At 36.6% G+C, this 16,861-nt stretch overlaps 1 protein-coding gene across 1 annotated transcript in view; it reads left to right on the top strand.

Moving 5' to 3' along the window:
• The window catches only part of LOC126481482 (dnaJ homolog subfamily C member 17), a 46,320-nt gene that overhangs the window by 14,249 nt on the left and 15,210 nt on the right, over positions 1-16,861 (top strand). Inside the window, exons 3-6 of the mRNA XM_050105261.1 lie at positions 820-999; positions 8,626-8,844; positions 8,990-9,070; positions 12,017-12,229. Of these exons, the coding sequence (XP_049961218.1) occupies positions 820-999; positions 8,626-8,844; positions 8,990-9,070; positions 12,017-12,229 (693 nt within the window). The remainder of the gene's footprint in view (positions 1-819; positions 1,000-8,625; positions 8,845-8,989; positions 9,071-12,016; positions 12,230-16,861) is intronic.

Genomic DNA, 16,861 nt, shown 5'->3' with positions numbered 1-16,861 from the left:
CTGTGATTAGTGTCTAGAATATTTTTACATCCTGCTCCAGGTTTCACTACACTAGTCATTGCTATGTCGTGATTTTTCTCTCGGAACATGCTGAATAGATTTCTGCCATGATTGTCCTGTAGTAATATTACATTAATCTTTTTCCTTGTGTTCATTATTGACTTTAGTTGCGTAGACACCATTCATTTTCACCTCATTGATTTTTACAAGCTCACGATTATTTGGAGAGTCATTATCAGACTACTTGTTTCCAAAACATCATATTTGTTTTTATCAGAAAATATATATTTTTGTACCAGTTCATTGGTGCTACTTCAGCATTATTTGCAGCGCAACATATTCTGTATTCTTTCTAAGTCCATCTTGGTACAGAATGCATACCTGTTTTTGATTTGACATGTTATGCTATGTGTTGGATTTTTGTGACAAGTATGGTAAACTACACTCCATACATATATGGAAAATTGCCAAAAAACTAATGCAAACTCATCTTTTATCCTGACCAGTTTCATTTATTGTAGCAAATGGATTCAATCACTTTGTGTCTCCTATTTGTTTCACTAACACACTCTTTGGGGAGATATATGAACAGTTAGTCATCATTACTAGATGCTGCAGCCTAACAGAGAAAAACTGTCAGTTATTGTTAAATATCTCTTAAATTCAAAATACTAAACCAACATTACCTGTACTGTCTTAATCGAAACATGTAACATTAATAGCAAACATGGTATTTTAGTTCAACACTAACAGATATAATAATAGGGATTTTGAAAAATGTGCTAGCATTTATTTTGTGTATTTTTATCATAATTTCAGGCTGCATATGATAAAGTATTAAAGGCAAAGCAAGCTGCGAAACTTAGAACACAGCAGCTAGACTCTAGAAGAAAGAAATTTAAAGAGGAACTAGAAGCAAGAGAGAGGGCAGCACAAGAAGCAGCAGCAAAGAAGTCTGAGTTTTTAATTGACACAAGAACAGATGAAGAAAAGCTTCAGGTAAACAGTGGCATCAACTGCCATGGCATCCTGAAATACATATTTCATCTTTTTCAGTCATGGAGAGATGAGTAAGTTATGAAGCAGTTTTTATTACCTGTACTATTTTTGTATTTGGTTACATTTTAGTAATTATATAAGTTACTGGTCTTGTTTCATAAGAAATAATTTTCAGCATTTGAAATATCGAAATGAAAATGTGTTAGATAAAGCTGGAGGAATTAGACAAATGTTGATACAAATATGAAGAAAAGACGAAATGGTAAGAACTAATTGTTGTTTTTTTTTTTCAAGAACTTCGGTGGAGGTGGAGAGTGGCAACAGGCCAATGGAAGAATCAGTTCCTGAATTCAAAAATCTCTAATTCCCAAATATACCAATTTCCTTTGCTGTTACGAAATATACTGCTACTTTGTAAAGCGTTTCCAAAGCCCTGTGCCCCCCACCCTCCACACCTATTTTCTTCCTTTGGAAGAAAGAACCTTTTCCTAGAAGCTCAGTTATTTTTCTTTCCTCCACTATCTGTCCTACACAACTTTTTCATAATCTTGTAGCTTCAATGGTGTTGGAGGGAGGAGGAGGGGAAGGCAGCAATGTGACCATGGCAGTATTTTTGCCGTTCAAACTAAGTACTACTTTTTTTATTTTATTTTCAAATCCAGCAGCATTATTTATTGCTATGGATTTTGAAACGACAGGGATCCATATTCAGGGATAAAGTGTAAGATTTATGTACATTACCTTTGCAAAATTAACATCTGAACACGTAGAAACTGCTCATCCATCCATCAATAGATACAGTATAACGTCAACTCAGTATCAACTATTTTCATACCTCTTGTTGTGTGAATAAGCATTGTCCTCATTTCAGATGATCAAGTCCACAAATGGAGCCTTGAGGCTTTGAAATTGATAGCCATTAAGTTATGAAGCAATGAATACTGCTGTTTGAATGTAAACCTAAAAATAGTATTTTTTTTTTCAATGTGAAAAGCAGCTTATTCTAATTTCCATATTTGGTAATAGGGTCCACTTTTACAGTTTCTTTTTGTTGGATAAATTCCTCGTCAGTAATAGATCAAGAGTCAGCTTCCTTCATTTACACATAACGGAAACCAAATATTAGCCAGATCAACTTATCTTCATTTTTAGGAGTATTTGTGATGTGGACTCAGAAAGCGTCCAGCTTATACTCTGTGTGTGCTTCAAATTAAGTCGTACTAGAGGTGATGTAATAAACACATGTAGCATTTAGAGTACTGAAGTAAGTTACAGAGTATATGGTAATTTCCATTATATCACTGTATTAGAACTAATGCACAAAGCTGTTCTGTAGAATATGGGATAGCTATGATGATGTTTGTTTCTTCTTTTTTATGTAAAAGTGATCCCTTGCTGTATGCACCAGTGCCAAAATACTCCAAACTTTATTAATTTTTGAAAAACTAGTACATAATATTTATTCAGTTTATTAATGGCAATTATCAGAACTTTGTTCAGTGTTGTCATGCATGGAAATGAAACCAGAATTTTGAGTGGTTACAGATAAGGATTGGTTCAAGCTAATCATACTGTGCAGTCCATTTATAATCATACTGTACAATTCATTTATAATGAATGTTTTATTCAGTTCTTGTTATTCGTAGTCTTACTTCTGTGATATATTTCAACAGTTGGACTCTTCATGTGTGGTCAGTATATATAAAGCCAGGTAACATATGGGTTCTTTTCAGTATACAAAATTAGTAGTTACTTAAAAATATTACATTTGTGGTAAATATGAATGTATATGTGAATTACAGCTCAAAATGGGAGTACAAAATAAATGTTGTTTTGTAGTTAATTCCAGAGAAACTATTTTATCACAGATATTTCAAGCCTCTGCAGGAACTGTGGACCTCACCGAAATGGGGTGCCTTGTGTGCCTTAGCTGTACAGATAGCCATGCCATAGGCACAACCACAACAGGGATAGGCCAAACAAATTTGTTATTCTTGATGAGGGGAAGCAGCCTCTTCAGTCTGAATGATGAACTGGTTGGCTCTACTCTGTGGCTTAATTATGAGGCTATCCTCTTGGCTAAAAATTTTGAGAGGTGTTAGCCTACCATTCAGATCTCTGGGTGGGCACAACTCGGAAGGATGTCTTCATCAGGAAAAACAAGACCGACATTCTGTGGATAGGGTCATATAATGTTAGGTACATTAATCAGGTAGATAGGTTAGAGAATTTTGAAAAGGAGGTGAATATGTTGAAGTTAGATGTTGTGGGAATTAGAAGGATGCAGTAGCTGTATGAGTAAGACTTCTGGTTATATGAGTGCTGGTTAGGAGTACAAAAGCAAATACAGGTAATACAGTAGTACTTCTAATAATAAATAAGAAAATAAGGAATGTTGGTAAGATACTATTAACAGCACAGTGAATGCATTATCATAGACAAGAAACCAACACCCATCAAAGCAATACAAGTTTATTTGCCAATTAGCTCCACAGATGACAACGAGATGAAAGACTGTATAAGGAGATGAAAGAAATCATGCAGATAGTTCAGGGAGATGAACATTTTATTGTGATGCCTGACAGGAATTCTCTAGTAGGGGAAGGAAAAGAAGAACAAATAGTAGAAGGACTTAGGCTGGAGAAAAGGGATGGAAGGGGAAGCCACCTGGAATAATTTAGCACAGAGCATAATGTAATCATCACTAACATTTGGTAAGAATTGTATAAGAAAGTTATGAACATGTCAAAGATGTGGTAGTTTTCAGATTGGTTATATAATGGTAAGATAAAGATTTCTAAACCACATTTCCATAGCCCAATGTAGACTTTTGCTTTAATGTAATGGTTATGAACTGCAAAGTTAAACCGAAGAAGTTGCAAAAAGATATAAAATTAAGATGATGAAACCTGGATAAAGTGAAGCAACCAATGGTTGTTGAGAGTTTCAGATGAAGCATTAAGCAAAGTTTTGACTGAAACAAGGGGAAAAGAATAATATAGATAATGAGTGGGTAGCTTTAAGAGATGAAATAGTGAAAACAGCAGAGGATCAAATAGGTAAAAAGTTCTACTAGAAATCCTAGGGTAACACAGGGATAACTGAGTTTAATTGATGAAAGGACAAAACACACAAAAAAAAATTAAACAAAATAGGCAAAAGGGAATACAGATGACAAAAAAATGAAATTGCCAGTAAATGGAAAATGGCTATACAGAAATGGCTACAGAAGCCAGGTGAAACACACTCAGACTTTAAGAAGAATGTTATAATACCAATGTCAAAGAAGATAGTTGCTGATAGGTGCGAATACACTGAACCATCAGTTCAATAAGTCATAGTTGCAAAATACTGTCACAAGTCATTTACAGACGAATGGAAAGACTGCTAGAAGCCAATCTCAGGGAAGATCAGTATGAGTTTTGGAGAAATTTAGAAAAGTGTGGCACTGCTGACGGTACAGCTTAGAAGGTAGGTTGGAGAAGGGCAAAACTATTTTTTTTACAACGTGTACAGAAACCAGACTGCAGTTAGAGAGGCATGAAGGGCAAGCAGTAGTTGAGAAGGGAGTCAAACAGGGTCGTAGCCTATAGTCAATGTTATTCAATTTGTAAATTGATGAAGCATTGATGAAACCAAAGATAAATTAGGAGCGGGAATTAAATTTCAGAGAGAAGAAACAAAAACTTTGCAGTTTTCCGATATCATTGTAATTCTGCCAGACATTATAAATGACTTGGAGTAACAGTTGAATGGGATGGATAGTGTCTTGAAAAGAGATTATAAGATAACCACCAGCAAAAGTAGAATAATGTAATACAATCTAGTTGAATTAAATCAGGTGATGCTCACAGAATTAGATTAGGAAATGCAACACTGAAAGTAATGGATGGGTTTTGCTATTTGAGCAGCAAAGTAACTGATGTTGGCTGTAGTAGAGAGATTGAAAAAACAGAATGACAATCACAAGGAAATCATTAAAAAAATTCTTAGCATATAACATAAATTTAAGTGTTAGTAAAACGTTCTGTGAAGGTATTTGTCTGGAATGTAGCCTTGTTCAGGAGTGAAACATGGGCAATAAACAGTTTGGACAAGAAAAGAATAGAAGTTTTTGAAATGTGTTGCTATAGACCCACAAATGGACTAAATCAGGAGTTTGATTGGTAGGACACATCCTGGGACTTCAGTGAATAGTCAGCTTGTTAATTATGTGAAGTTGGTGGGGTTAAAAATTATAGAAGGAAGGCTAGCTCAAGATAGGTTAGTGATTCATCAAATCAGTTTTTGGACTGAAGACCACATTAACAGCAACTTCCTAGTAGCATTGTTTTCGCCATATAAGTATGAACAAAGTAACTAATTTTCATTGACCAGTATTGTACAACATTTAGAAAAATTACTTCAGACAAAGTTGCGAAATAGGGAATACACAGATGCAACATCATCTGTGTACTTGTAATTTATAATCTGCTGCAACATCAGTTGTCATGTGGATGAAATCTTTCCACAAGATACACACCAAGTAAGCAATGTAGTGCATAATAGTCCAACCTGGCATCTTAGTTCAAAGAAATGTGCACAGTTCAGTTCTACTTGGTGTAGTAGTCTTGTTTGGGTTGCTCCTTAATGAAAACACACAAAAGGACTCATTAGTATGTTCATCTAGGCTTATACCCTGCAGGTCCAGAAGCACTTTTCTGCAGATGTTTTAGTAGTCAAATGGGAAAGGAGGATCTCAAGTAACACCTTAAATCAGAGAGGCATCCTCTTGCCTATAGAAAAATGTTGCTGCTTCCCAACATAAACAGACATCAGTTATTCAAAGCTTAAACAGTGCTGAAGGAAGAAAACAAGGCAAAGATCATTTATGGAAAGGAACTGCTGAAGTTTATGCAAAAGAAAATAGTTCTAGTCGAAAATCTGGAATATGGTATGTTACAGACATAAGAAATATTTGCCGGATTTTTTACTGTGAAATAAAATAAAAACAGCCTTCAAGTGTGGTGCATTATGTTAGATATGGGTATAAATCTAGAAAATACATTTCTTGTGTGAAAGAATACCATATTACTTTCTTGGACACACATTATTTTATGGTTGTGTCTTTTTATAGAGGAACCATCAATGCAAACACCTCATGCAGTTAAGGAAAGCAACTACAGAAACCTAAACCAGGAACACTGTACAGTGATTTGAACTTTGGTTCTCTTGAATATGTGTCCAATGTATTAACCATACTTGTACCTTACACAGTCCACTACAGTTCTTTTTCCAAGCTAAAAAATGGGATGTTATCAATAATTAAAGGCTGGGGTACACTCTGGCCATGTGATTTGCATTTTAGCTTCACCCTGTAGGATTTTATCCTCATAACAGGCCTCTGTAAGCACAAGCATTGTTAGCTATAAAATATAAGAATCACAGTTGAATATATTGTTGTTGTTGTCTTCATCATTTTGAATCTGCTTAGTGTATTCATCTCTTGGTCTCCTTCTAAAATTTTGACCCGCCACACTTCTCTCCAGTACGAAATTGGTGATCTGTTGATGCATCAGAACATGTACTACCAACTGATCCCTTCTTCTAGTCAAGTTGTGCCACAAATTCCTCTTCTTCCCAATTCTGTTCAGTACCTCCTCATTACTTACGTGATGTACCCATCTAATCTTCAACATTCTTCTGCAGCACCATGTTTCAACAGCTTCTATTCTCTTCTTTTCTAAACTATTTATTGTCCATGTTTTGCTTTCATACATGGGCTACATTCCATACAAATAATTTCAGAAACGACTTCCTGACATTTAAATCTATACTCGATGTTAACAAATTTTTCTTCTTCAGAAACGCTTTCCTCGCCATTGCCAGTCTACATTTTATATACTCTCTACTTCGACCATCATCAGTTATTTTGCTCCCCAAATAGCAAAACTCCTTTACTACTTTGTCTCATTTCCTAATCTAATTCCCTCAACATCACCCTACTTAATTCGACTACATTCCATTATCCTCATTTTGCTTTTGTTGATGTTCATCTTATACCCTCCTTTCAAGACACTGTCCATTACGTTCAACTGCTTTTCCAAGTCCTTTGCTGTCTCTGACAGAATTACAATATCATCGGTGAACCTCAAAGTTTTTATTTCTTCTCCATGGATTTTAATACCTACTCCGAACTTTTCTTTTGTTTCCTTTATTGCTTGCTCAATATACAGATTGAATAACATCGGGGATAGGCTACAACCCTGTCTCACTCCCTTCCCTACCACTGCTTCCCTCCCTGTATTTTACCCCTGCCACCTTCAGAATTTGAAAGAGAGTATTCCAGTCATCATCATGAAAAAGCTTTCTCTAAGTCTACAAATTCTAGAAACGTAGGTTTGCCTTTCCTTAATCTATCTTCTCAGATAAGTCATAGGGTCAGTATTGCCCCGTGTGTTCTAACATTTCTATGGAATCCAAACTGATCTTCCCTGAGGTTGGCTTCTACCACTTTTTCCATTTGTTTGTAAAGAATTCGTGTTAATATTTTTCAGCTGTGACTTATTAAACTGCTAGTTCAGTAATTTTCACATCTGTCAACACCTGTTTTCTTTGGGATTGAAATTATTATACTCTTCTTGCAGTCTGAGGGTATTTTGCCTGTCTCATACATCTTGCTCCCCAGATGGTAGAGTTTTGTCATGGCTGGCTCTCCCCTAATGAAATGTTTTCTACTCCCAGGATTGAATATAAGAGGTTCTGATCTCTGTACTATTGAACCATCAAAGAACTTCCTCAAATTATATTCATATAATTTATATCTGTACATTCACCAGTGTGGATTGACACCGTCTCAATCCAGCACTGTGATATTTAGATATTTCAGGTGCAAATATTTGGTAATTTAAGTGTATTCATTGCCAAACTCTGCATAAAACATTATTTGCTCGACAACAAAACATAATTATGTGTTCATCTTTAGTGATGTTCCTCCACCCACTGTCTTGGGACACTGAACTGCCATGTTATTAATGGAACACATGCTATGGGTTTACACACATAACTATTGTAATATCAGACCTTAAGCAGTACCAGTCATGTGAGTAATTGCCATTTCGGAGTAGGATTGGAGAATTTTTACTGTGATAATATTGAACATTTTTACTCAGTGCTGCCCAAAACATTTCATTTTTCACACTTGTGTCAGATATTGGTACAGAACCTGTATTTGGTTTTATCAGCATTTGAAAGAGCTTTTTTCCTCACCATAAGATAAGTCTTTATGATATAATTATATGATGTTCCATGCCTTAATAGATAACTTTGTTGTAACTTAAAAGATTCTCAAGCTAACGTTTGCATTCTACACTAAAGCACCAAAGAAACTGGTATAGGCAAGTGTATTCAAATACAGAGATATCTAAACAGGTAGAATACAGCACTGCAGTCAGCAACAATATTAGGCAGGTGTACCAGTTTCTTTGGCTCTCCAGTGTAATTGTGCACATAATTGGAGAGGGGAAATTGTTCTTGATGATATCTGTTCTTGTGAAATTGATCTTTTGTTTGTCGCTGTTGGTAGTGTAATGCAGCAGCTGAATTACATTACTTCTCTAATCTTTAATGTTAATTATTTGTTTGTAGGCTGAGATTGATAGGTTAAGAAAAGAGGGATCAAAAGCAGTGGAAGAAGAAATAAGATATGTTCAGAAAATAATAGAAGAAGAAAGAGAGCAGAGAGCAAACAGGAGAGAACAAGAAGCAAATAATCAATATCGTCTTCGGATTAGGTGGAATGTAAATAAGTCTGATGTGAATAATGGAGGATATTCATATGACATGTTACACAAATTGTTGTCAAAGGTGAGATTATGTTAGTGTTTATCATTCTTATACAGTGTAATTACAATGACAGTATAAATCTTAATATTACATTTATTTAAATAAATGAAGGCAACATTTGCACTATCTATTTTAACTTTACTTTATGTATTGTTTTGTATTGCAGTATGGAAATGTGGTAGCACTGATATTATCTCCAAAGAAGAAAGGTCGAGCACTTGTTGAGTTTGAGAGTAAAGATGCTGCAGTAAGTATTGTAGTAATTGAAACATATGATATTGCAAAATGAAAATGTCGATGTTAAGGATAGATAAATGGGTTTCAGGGTTCTCTGTTGACTTATCCTTCACTTTTTTTCTATATGTCACTTTTTTTATTATTGTTGTTATTATTTTTATTTTGGAAAAAGGAGGAAATGCTAAATTATTGTTGACATTGTACCATTTTTCTAACTGTCTTACTTGGAAAGATACAGGCAGCAGTGACAAGTGTGCTCATTTTTGCAGTATTGTTGACTGTTACATTGTTTCGTTAGTGAAATACATCAGCAGTGGATTGGGCAACAGTTGTGATTATTTCTTATTTTGCTGTTTTGGAAAACCGAAAGTTGTTCCATTGAGACTTGTGAATGGTAAATAAAATGAGAAACAATGATTAAAAGGATGAGTCAATGCAGAATCCAAGTGATGTCATGTTTCATGTAGAAAAGAAAGCAATGAAATTGAAGTAAATGAGTTGACAGAACTGTTGAAGAGATCTGTATTGTCAACAGTCAGAACAGCTTCTGTGATACAGAACAACCAAAGAAGTCAATGAAAATGGAGGCATAGCACACCAGTTGCGTTGAAAGATAATGTGATTGTCGTAGGTGTGCAAATACAAAGGACGGGAATACAGAGGATCTGATTATTCAAAATTGGTGAGTAGAACCCATTTATCTGTCTTTATAGTTGATTACTGTGTTTGATTGTGATATTCTAATTGTTTATTTCGTCTCACGGCATTTGTCATTGACGAGAACAAGCATCACACTGAATAAAGTGGATGTAGTCAATTAAAGAAATAAATAGGAATTGGTGCAGATCAAAGATGATTTGAACACATGAACCCATGTAAACGAAAAAAGTAAAATAACGAATGATGAACACATCATGAAGCTTCATGAAATAGTAGTTTGGAGCAGTGATGCCCCATTTTACATATTAGAGAAGATAATGCTGGCTGTTCACTGTTAGTTATTGTCTAGTGCACTTGACAGTCATGAGTGGAAACAGTCAAAATAGTTAGAAGGCAGCAATTATTTAGGGAGTTGCACTAGTGAGTCTACACAGAATTGAAAAGACTGCAGAGATGGCTTGACTTCGAAAAGTGATATGTTGTTTATCCTAGCCTACCTGTGGTCAGTTTAAGAAGTTCTAGTTAATATAGTATCCTACACTGGAATATTTTAGGATAACCATGGGTAATGTTGCTGTTAATGATCAGTATATTCCCATAAGTGCTGAAAGGTGCACATACATTACATTAAATTAACTTTGCCTGTATGTGCTGGAATGATTTGAAAGCTACGTTCTGACAAAAGCAAAGTAAATTCGTATGGCATGATTGACTGGGATTCTCTCGAGGGATGTTCAGCGACTTGTTTGCAAGTTCTTTCGATTGGTCTGAGATAGTAGTTTGTGAACAGTTCGACTCACTGTGGAGAGAAAGTACACAACGGGGCAACACGTCTTTGAATTGGATCAATAAGAAGGGACATCTTTCTCCGTCATAGCTATAATCCACGTTTTTCTGGGTAATGAGTTCAAGCACTCACTGGTAGTGACAAAACCGGGAAAATATTCCAATCCTGGTTACTGAAGTGGGCGAGATTGAATGTCCGTTTTTGTGTGGAGTGGCTTCTTCTGTCGACTGATTTATTTTCTCTTGCATGGAATTGTGATTGTTGAGAAATTTCGCCGGCCGGAGTGGCCGAGCAGTTCTAGGTGCTACAGTCTGGAACTGCGCGACCCCTATGGTCGCAGGTTCGAATCCTGCCTCGGGCATGGATGTGTGTGATGTCCTTAGGTTAGTTAGGTTTAAGTAGTTCTAAGTTCTAGGGGCCTGATGACCACAGCAGTTAAGTCCCATAGTGCTCAGAGCCATTTGAACCATTTCAGAAATTTCAGAGGGACATCACAGATTTACACAAATAAAGAGGAGAATTTCTTTTTAAAGGCAGGAATACTTCTGTGCAACATATTTCATCAGCTAGTATTGTGTAATATCCAAGGAAATAGGTGATCATCAAGATTCCCGACCCCCAAATTTATTGAACGTATATGCTGGTTAGTTTGCCTAGACCTCTCCCACTTTTCCTTCAAAACATGCAGGTTACTGTTAAAAGACAATTGATACAAATATTATGAGGCAGTGCTCCATCATCTTTTGGGCATGTAACTGGGATATTATTATTTCTTATTCCAACAGTTTAGCTGACAGCCTTACAGACATTCTCATGGTGAGTCACTTCCAAGGTTTTTAAATCACTTTACACAGTATTGTGGAGTAAACTTGGATGCATCAGGGATAACACTATTGGTAACAAGAACATCAAGTCATAGATGAATCTTTATGCATCTAAGATCAAAACAGTGCAAGCACAGAGTCATCGCAATGTTCATCTGTGTTTCCTTTGTTTTAATCGTATTCAGATGGACACTTTTGTTACCAACAATGTTCTCTCTGATGCATGTGTATTTACTTCATAGTATCATGTCAAGTGATTTAAAAATCATAACAAGCAGCCTGAGAATGGCTTTAAGGTTATGAACCATAAATATCAGCACAGGAATTAATAATACCCTGGATGCATGCCTGTAAGATAATGGAATATTCAATCCCCAGAGAAAACTTCTAGAAACATATTCATTAGGAGGATTATGCTGTTTAATGATAGCAAATTCCTTACTAATGATTGAGTAAAGCCATCATTTCTAAAATTGACATCTTTGGTGGATAAGTTGGTACAATGTATTTTTCCAGAGATTTTATTTCACATTGTCTTCATCAGCACAATATTTACGACAGGTAATCTATAGTAGTGTTCGGTTGTAATTATCCCCATTTCATGTTCATAATTATGTCTATGTTTTATTTCCTTGATTTTTCACATTATGTGTTTTAAAATCCAACAACAAAATTCTCTTTTTAGATCATGGCGCAGAAATATGAAAAGGGCCTTACTTCAAACCCTCTAATTGTAGAGTGGCTTACGCAGCCACATAATGAAGAGGATGTCACTACAGTACCATCTTCGCAATTTTCTACAGCAGAAAGCAGTGAGAGACATGGACTGTTTCCTTCAATGAACACTGGAGGTGCTATGTCTTCTGGTTCTTATGCTCGCTCCTCACCAAGTCCAATGGTAATTACATTACATGTTTTTTATGTAAAATATTTCAGTAGTAAAATCCATGGAACACCATGCTACTAATTTGAAAAAAAAAATTAAAAATTGAACATTAATTAGCTCATAAAATTATATATGCTGTACCACTTTTGTTGTTAATGTATGTATTTTGAGGAAATGGAAATTGAGCTGGAATATAGGAAGGCTAGTTTCCAGCTCAGTTTCCATTTCCTCAAAATATAGGAAGACTCTCCTCAGGGCGTCACACCTAGTGATTATGAGGCTGGCGACCACGGGGCCCCGAGCTGAGTCCTGGCATTGCTTCCACTTACTTATGCCAGGCTCCACACTTTTATCTTTCCTGTCTGGCCACCCTCGACCAGTTCTTGTTCTTTTCTGACCCTGACGCTATTAGGTTTTGAGGGCTAGGGGTCTTTCATTTTCCAACCTATACTTCTCATGCAGCATCTGACCCAGAGAAGGCGGCTGCAAAAGTCGTCTGTATCCCATGTTAGGGGCGGCCTCCAGAACTGCGGAAGGCAACGGAATACCACTGCAGATTATCTTGCCTGCATAATGCAGTCTCCATTTTATGTACAAAAATGGCTTCCTCTTATTTAAATCAGTGTAAAATAGTCCACCATTCGGATCTCCGGGGGGGGGGGGGGGGGGGGGGGGGACTTGAAAGGAGGCAAAAAATCAAAATGAGGATTGGTACCTGGAATGTTAGAACGCTGCTACAGGCAGGAAAACTAGAAAACCTTAAAAGAGAGATGAAAAGAAACATATGGACCTCATAGGAGTTACTGAGGTAAGGTGGAATGGACATGGAGAGTTGCAGTCAGTTGAATATGTGTTGTACTACTCAGGAGGAGAAGTAAAAGGAATGAATGGAGTAGGAATGATTATGACAAAGGAGTTGGCTAAATGTGTGGAATATGAAGACTATGCAAATGACCGGGTTATTGGTGTAAGGCCAAAAGGAGCACAAAAAGATTTACTCATTGTCCAGGTGTATATGCCAACTTCAGAACATGATGACCAAATTGTAGAGGAAACAACATACAATGTAATAGAGAGAATAATGGACAAAAATAAAAAATGCTGCAAAATAGTAATGGGAGACTGGAACTCCATTGTGGGAAAAGGGAAAGAGGAAAACATAGCAGGCAGTCATGGTCTTGGAAAGAGAAATGATAGAGGTGAATGGCTAAATGACTTCTGCAGGGAAAGGCAGCTGATAGCGGCAAACACATGGTTCAAGAACCACAAGAGGAGGCTCTACACTTGGAAATCACCAGGGGATAAATACAGAAATCAAATCGATTTTATACTGGTAGAAGAAAGATACAGGAATGGAATCAAGAAGGTGCACACATTACCAGGTGCAGATATTAATAGTGATCACAACTTACTTCTGGCAGAAATAGAAATAAGAATGAAAAAACTGAAGAAGGCGACCATGGTGAAGAAGTGGGATCTAGAGAAGATAAGATCCAACAAAGAACAAATTACAGAAATGCTTTCTCGGGAGTTTCTAAACACCTGATAATGCCAACGAGTACTGGAATATGCTGAAAGAAGGAATCATTAAAGCAGGACAGCAAAATATAGGATCTGTAAATGGGAAAAGGTCAAAAAAACCGTGGGTCACACAAGAAATGATTTCCAAGATGGAGGAGAGAAGAAAATTGAAGAACAAGGGCACTGAAGATGCAAGAAAGATGTACCGAAGGTTAAATAATGAACTGCGAAGAGAAACAGAGCAGGCTAGGAAAAAATGGCTAAAAGAGGAATGTGATGAAATTGAAGAACTGGACAGGAAGGGAAGATATTATACAACAGAGTAAAGACTATGACATAGGAACAAAACAGAGCAGGAAGTGCTACTATGGAAATTTTGAGTAAAAACGAAGAGGTAGTGTACAAAGATCGTGACAGTGTCCTCCAGAGATGGGAAGAATATCTAAAAGAGCTATATGATACAAATAGCAAACCAGAAACTCTGGAACTTGAATCACACAACAGCGTAAGTGATGACGAGAAAGGACCAACCATCATAATGGAAGAAGTAAAGTCTGCCATAGCTGCAATGAAAAATGGCAAAGCGGTAGGTACAGATACGATACTGGGAGAAATATTAAAATGCTTGAACCAAGATGGAATAAGAGAAATACTGAAATTATGTAATAAAATATGACAGTGGTGAATGGTCTGAGGACTTTCTGACAACAGTAATGATTCCATTACCGAAAAAAGAAGAAACCAGGAAATGCAGCAAGCACAGGACAATCAGCCTCATTTCACATGCAGCCAAAGTTATGTTAAGAATAATTAATAAAAGACTTGAAAAAGTAATGGAGGAGAATCTTGGCGAGGAGCGGTTTGGCTTTAGACGGAATACGGGCACCAGAGATGCAATAGGGCTCCTACGAATCTTGGGAGAAAGGTTTATTGAAAAAGGAAGAGACCTAGATATGTGCTTGATCGATCTAGAAAAGGCATTTAACAATGTGGTTTGGGACAAGCTGGCGACTATAATGAGGGAAAAGAGAGTGGACTGGAAAACCAAAAGACTTGTAAACTCATTATATCTTAATCAAAAAGTTTCAATTAAAGTGAGAGGAGAAAGTACAAACTGGATCGGACTAGGAAAAGGAGTAAGACAAGGATGCTATCACCTACTCTTTTCAACCTCTACTTGGAAAATATGATTGATCAATCCTCATTAGATGACAAAGGCGTAGAAATTGGAGGAAGAAGAGTAGGATGTTTGAGGTTTGCTGATGACGTGGTCCTTCTAGCCACAGGGGAAAAAGAATTACAGGATTTGGTGGACACCATTGAAACTAACAGAAAAAAATATGGAATGAAAATTAATACAAATAAAACAAAAGTGTTGGCACTAGGAGGAAATAAGGAAATACAAATTATGCTGAGTAGAGAAATACTAGAACAGGTGCAACATTTTAAGTATCTTGGAAGCAGGATAGACACCGACTGGAAGTGTACCACAGAAATTAAAACAAGGATAGCAATGGCAAAAGAGGCGTTTTATAAGAAAAGGAGAATTTTCTGCTGCGGTCTGGACAGAGAACTCAGGAAGAGACTCTTAAAATGTCTGGTTGGAGTGGTGTCCTATATGGTGCTGAAACATGGACTATGAGGAAGGAAGACAGAGAAAGGCTGGAGGCTTTTGAGATCTGGACATGGCAGAGGATGGAAAGAATAAGTTGGATGGACAGAGTAAAAAATGAAGAGGTACTGAGAAGAGTGGGAGAGAAAAGACAGTTACTAGATGTAATAAAGAGAAGAAAAAGAAATTGGATTAGGCATATATTAAGAAAGAATGACGGACTGATAAAAACAGTTTTAGAAGATTATGTAGAAGGGAAAAGGAAGTGAGGAAGGAAGAGATTCCAGATACTGGATGACATGATGGACAGTACAACATACAGCAGCCTTAATAGTTAAATAGTGGTATGCTGCCACTTTAATGACATACACATTAATTTACACTGAATTTGTGAATTGCTACACACAGCCTGTAGAGAAGAGATTGCGTGTTGTAATGCTGGGCAATTGATGCGCAGATGTCATGTTGAGTTGTTAAACCTTCAGACAGAATGCTTGAACACTGCAGCTGAATATATAGAGCAGTCGATAGTATCTTATTCCACATGGTGGCACCAGCAGTACAAAAACTGCAGTGTCTTCTACGGTGTTTTAATAATTGAAAGTCCCTCTTGATGATCCTGAAAGGTATAAATAATAGCACAAGGAAAGCCCCATACACCTTCCTTTGCCTTTACAGTAGTTAGTCGAAGAGCTGCATATAATAATGCTTATCAGTCATTACTTTCAGGAGTTCTCATTCTTTGATGTTTAAACATTGCATTTTGACTGTAATTCCATACTGCTCCTGCAAGTGTCATACTATTGTATGTTGGTTCACTGCCATTATGAACCCAAACCTCTTACACACTGAAGTGTACAGTTCTTCACACTCAGAACTGTATGCTTTCAGGATTATAGACCAAATTTTCATGTGGAATTAATTACTGGGCCTGTTATCTTGCTAGTATGCTTTTTTCTCCTTAAAATCTGAGGTGAAGTTGGTGATGTTTCTTTGTTAGAGTGTGCAACAAAGATAAAACAAGTAACATTTCTGAAATATGATTTACAGTTGCTAAGAAAATAGCAGCTGCAAATAAAAACAAAGAATAGTTTCAACACACTTGCAATCTTTTATAGAATAGGTGTTTGGCAGATTGTTGTTTCAAATGCATGGAAGGCATTACATTGTTATTAAATGCATTTTGAGCTCACCAGCCCTTATAAGAGAAAGAACTGTAAGTGTTATCTGAACAAAACCAGTAATTTTCATTGAGTGCTTTGTCTACCAGCAGTAATTCTAAATCACCTTTGATCATTGAATGTCAGAAAGGGGAAATGGGCCAGGCTCTAAATTTGAACAATCTGGAATGGAGTAACAATAGCATTGCTGAGTATGTGGGCTGCTATGGGAGACTGGGGTTAACAAATCCCACCTCCTCATCTCTGGCTGTGTACCACACTGAAATCAGCATTGCATTCATAATACTTCCATACTGCTATAATTGCTACGGTGTGCTGTACGATGTGCTA

This window comes from Schistocerca serialis, chromosome 5 (assembly GCF_023864345.2).
Source record: "Schistocerca serialis cubense isolate TAMUIC-IGC-003099 chromosome 5, iqSchSeri2.2, whole genome shotgun sequence".
Taxonomy (NCBI): domain Eukaryota; kingdom Metazoa; phylum Arthropoda; class Insecta; order Orthoptera; family Acrididae; genus Schistocerca; species Schistocerca serialis.
Note: the sequence above shows the minus strand (reverse complement) of the source record. Positions and strands in the feature narration are given on the sequence as shown.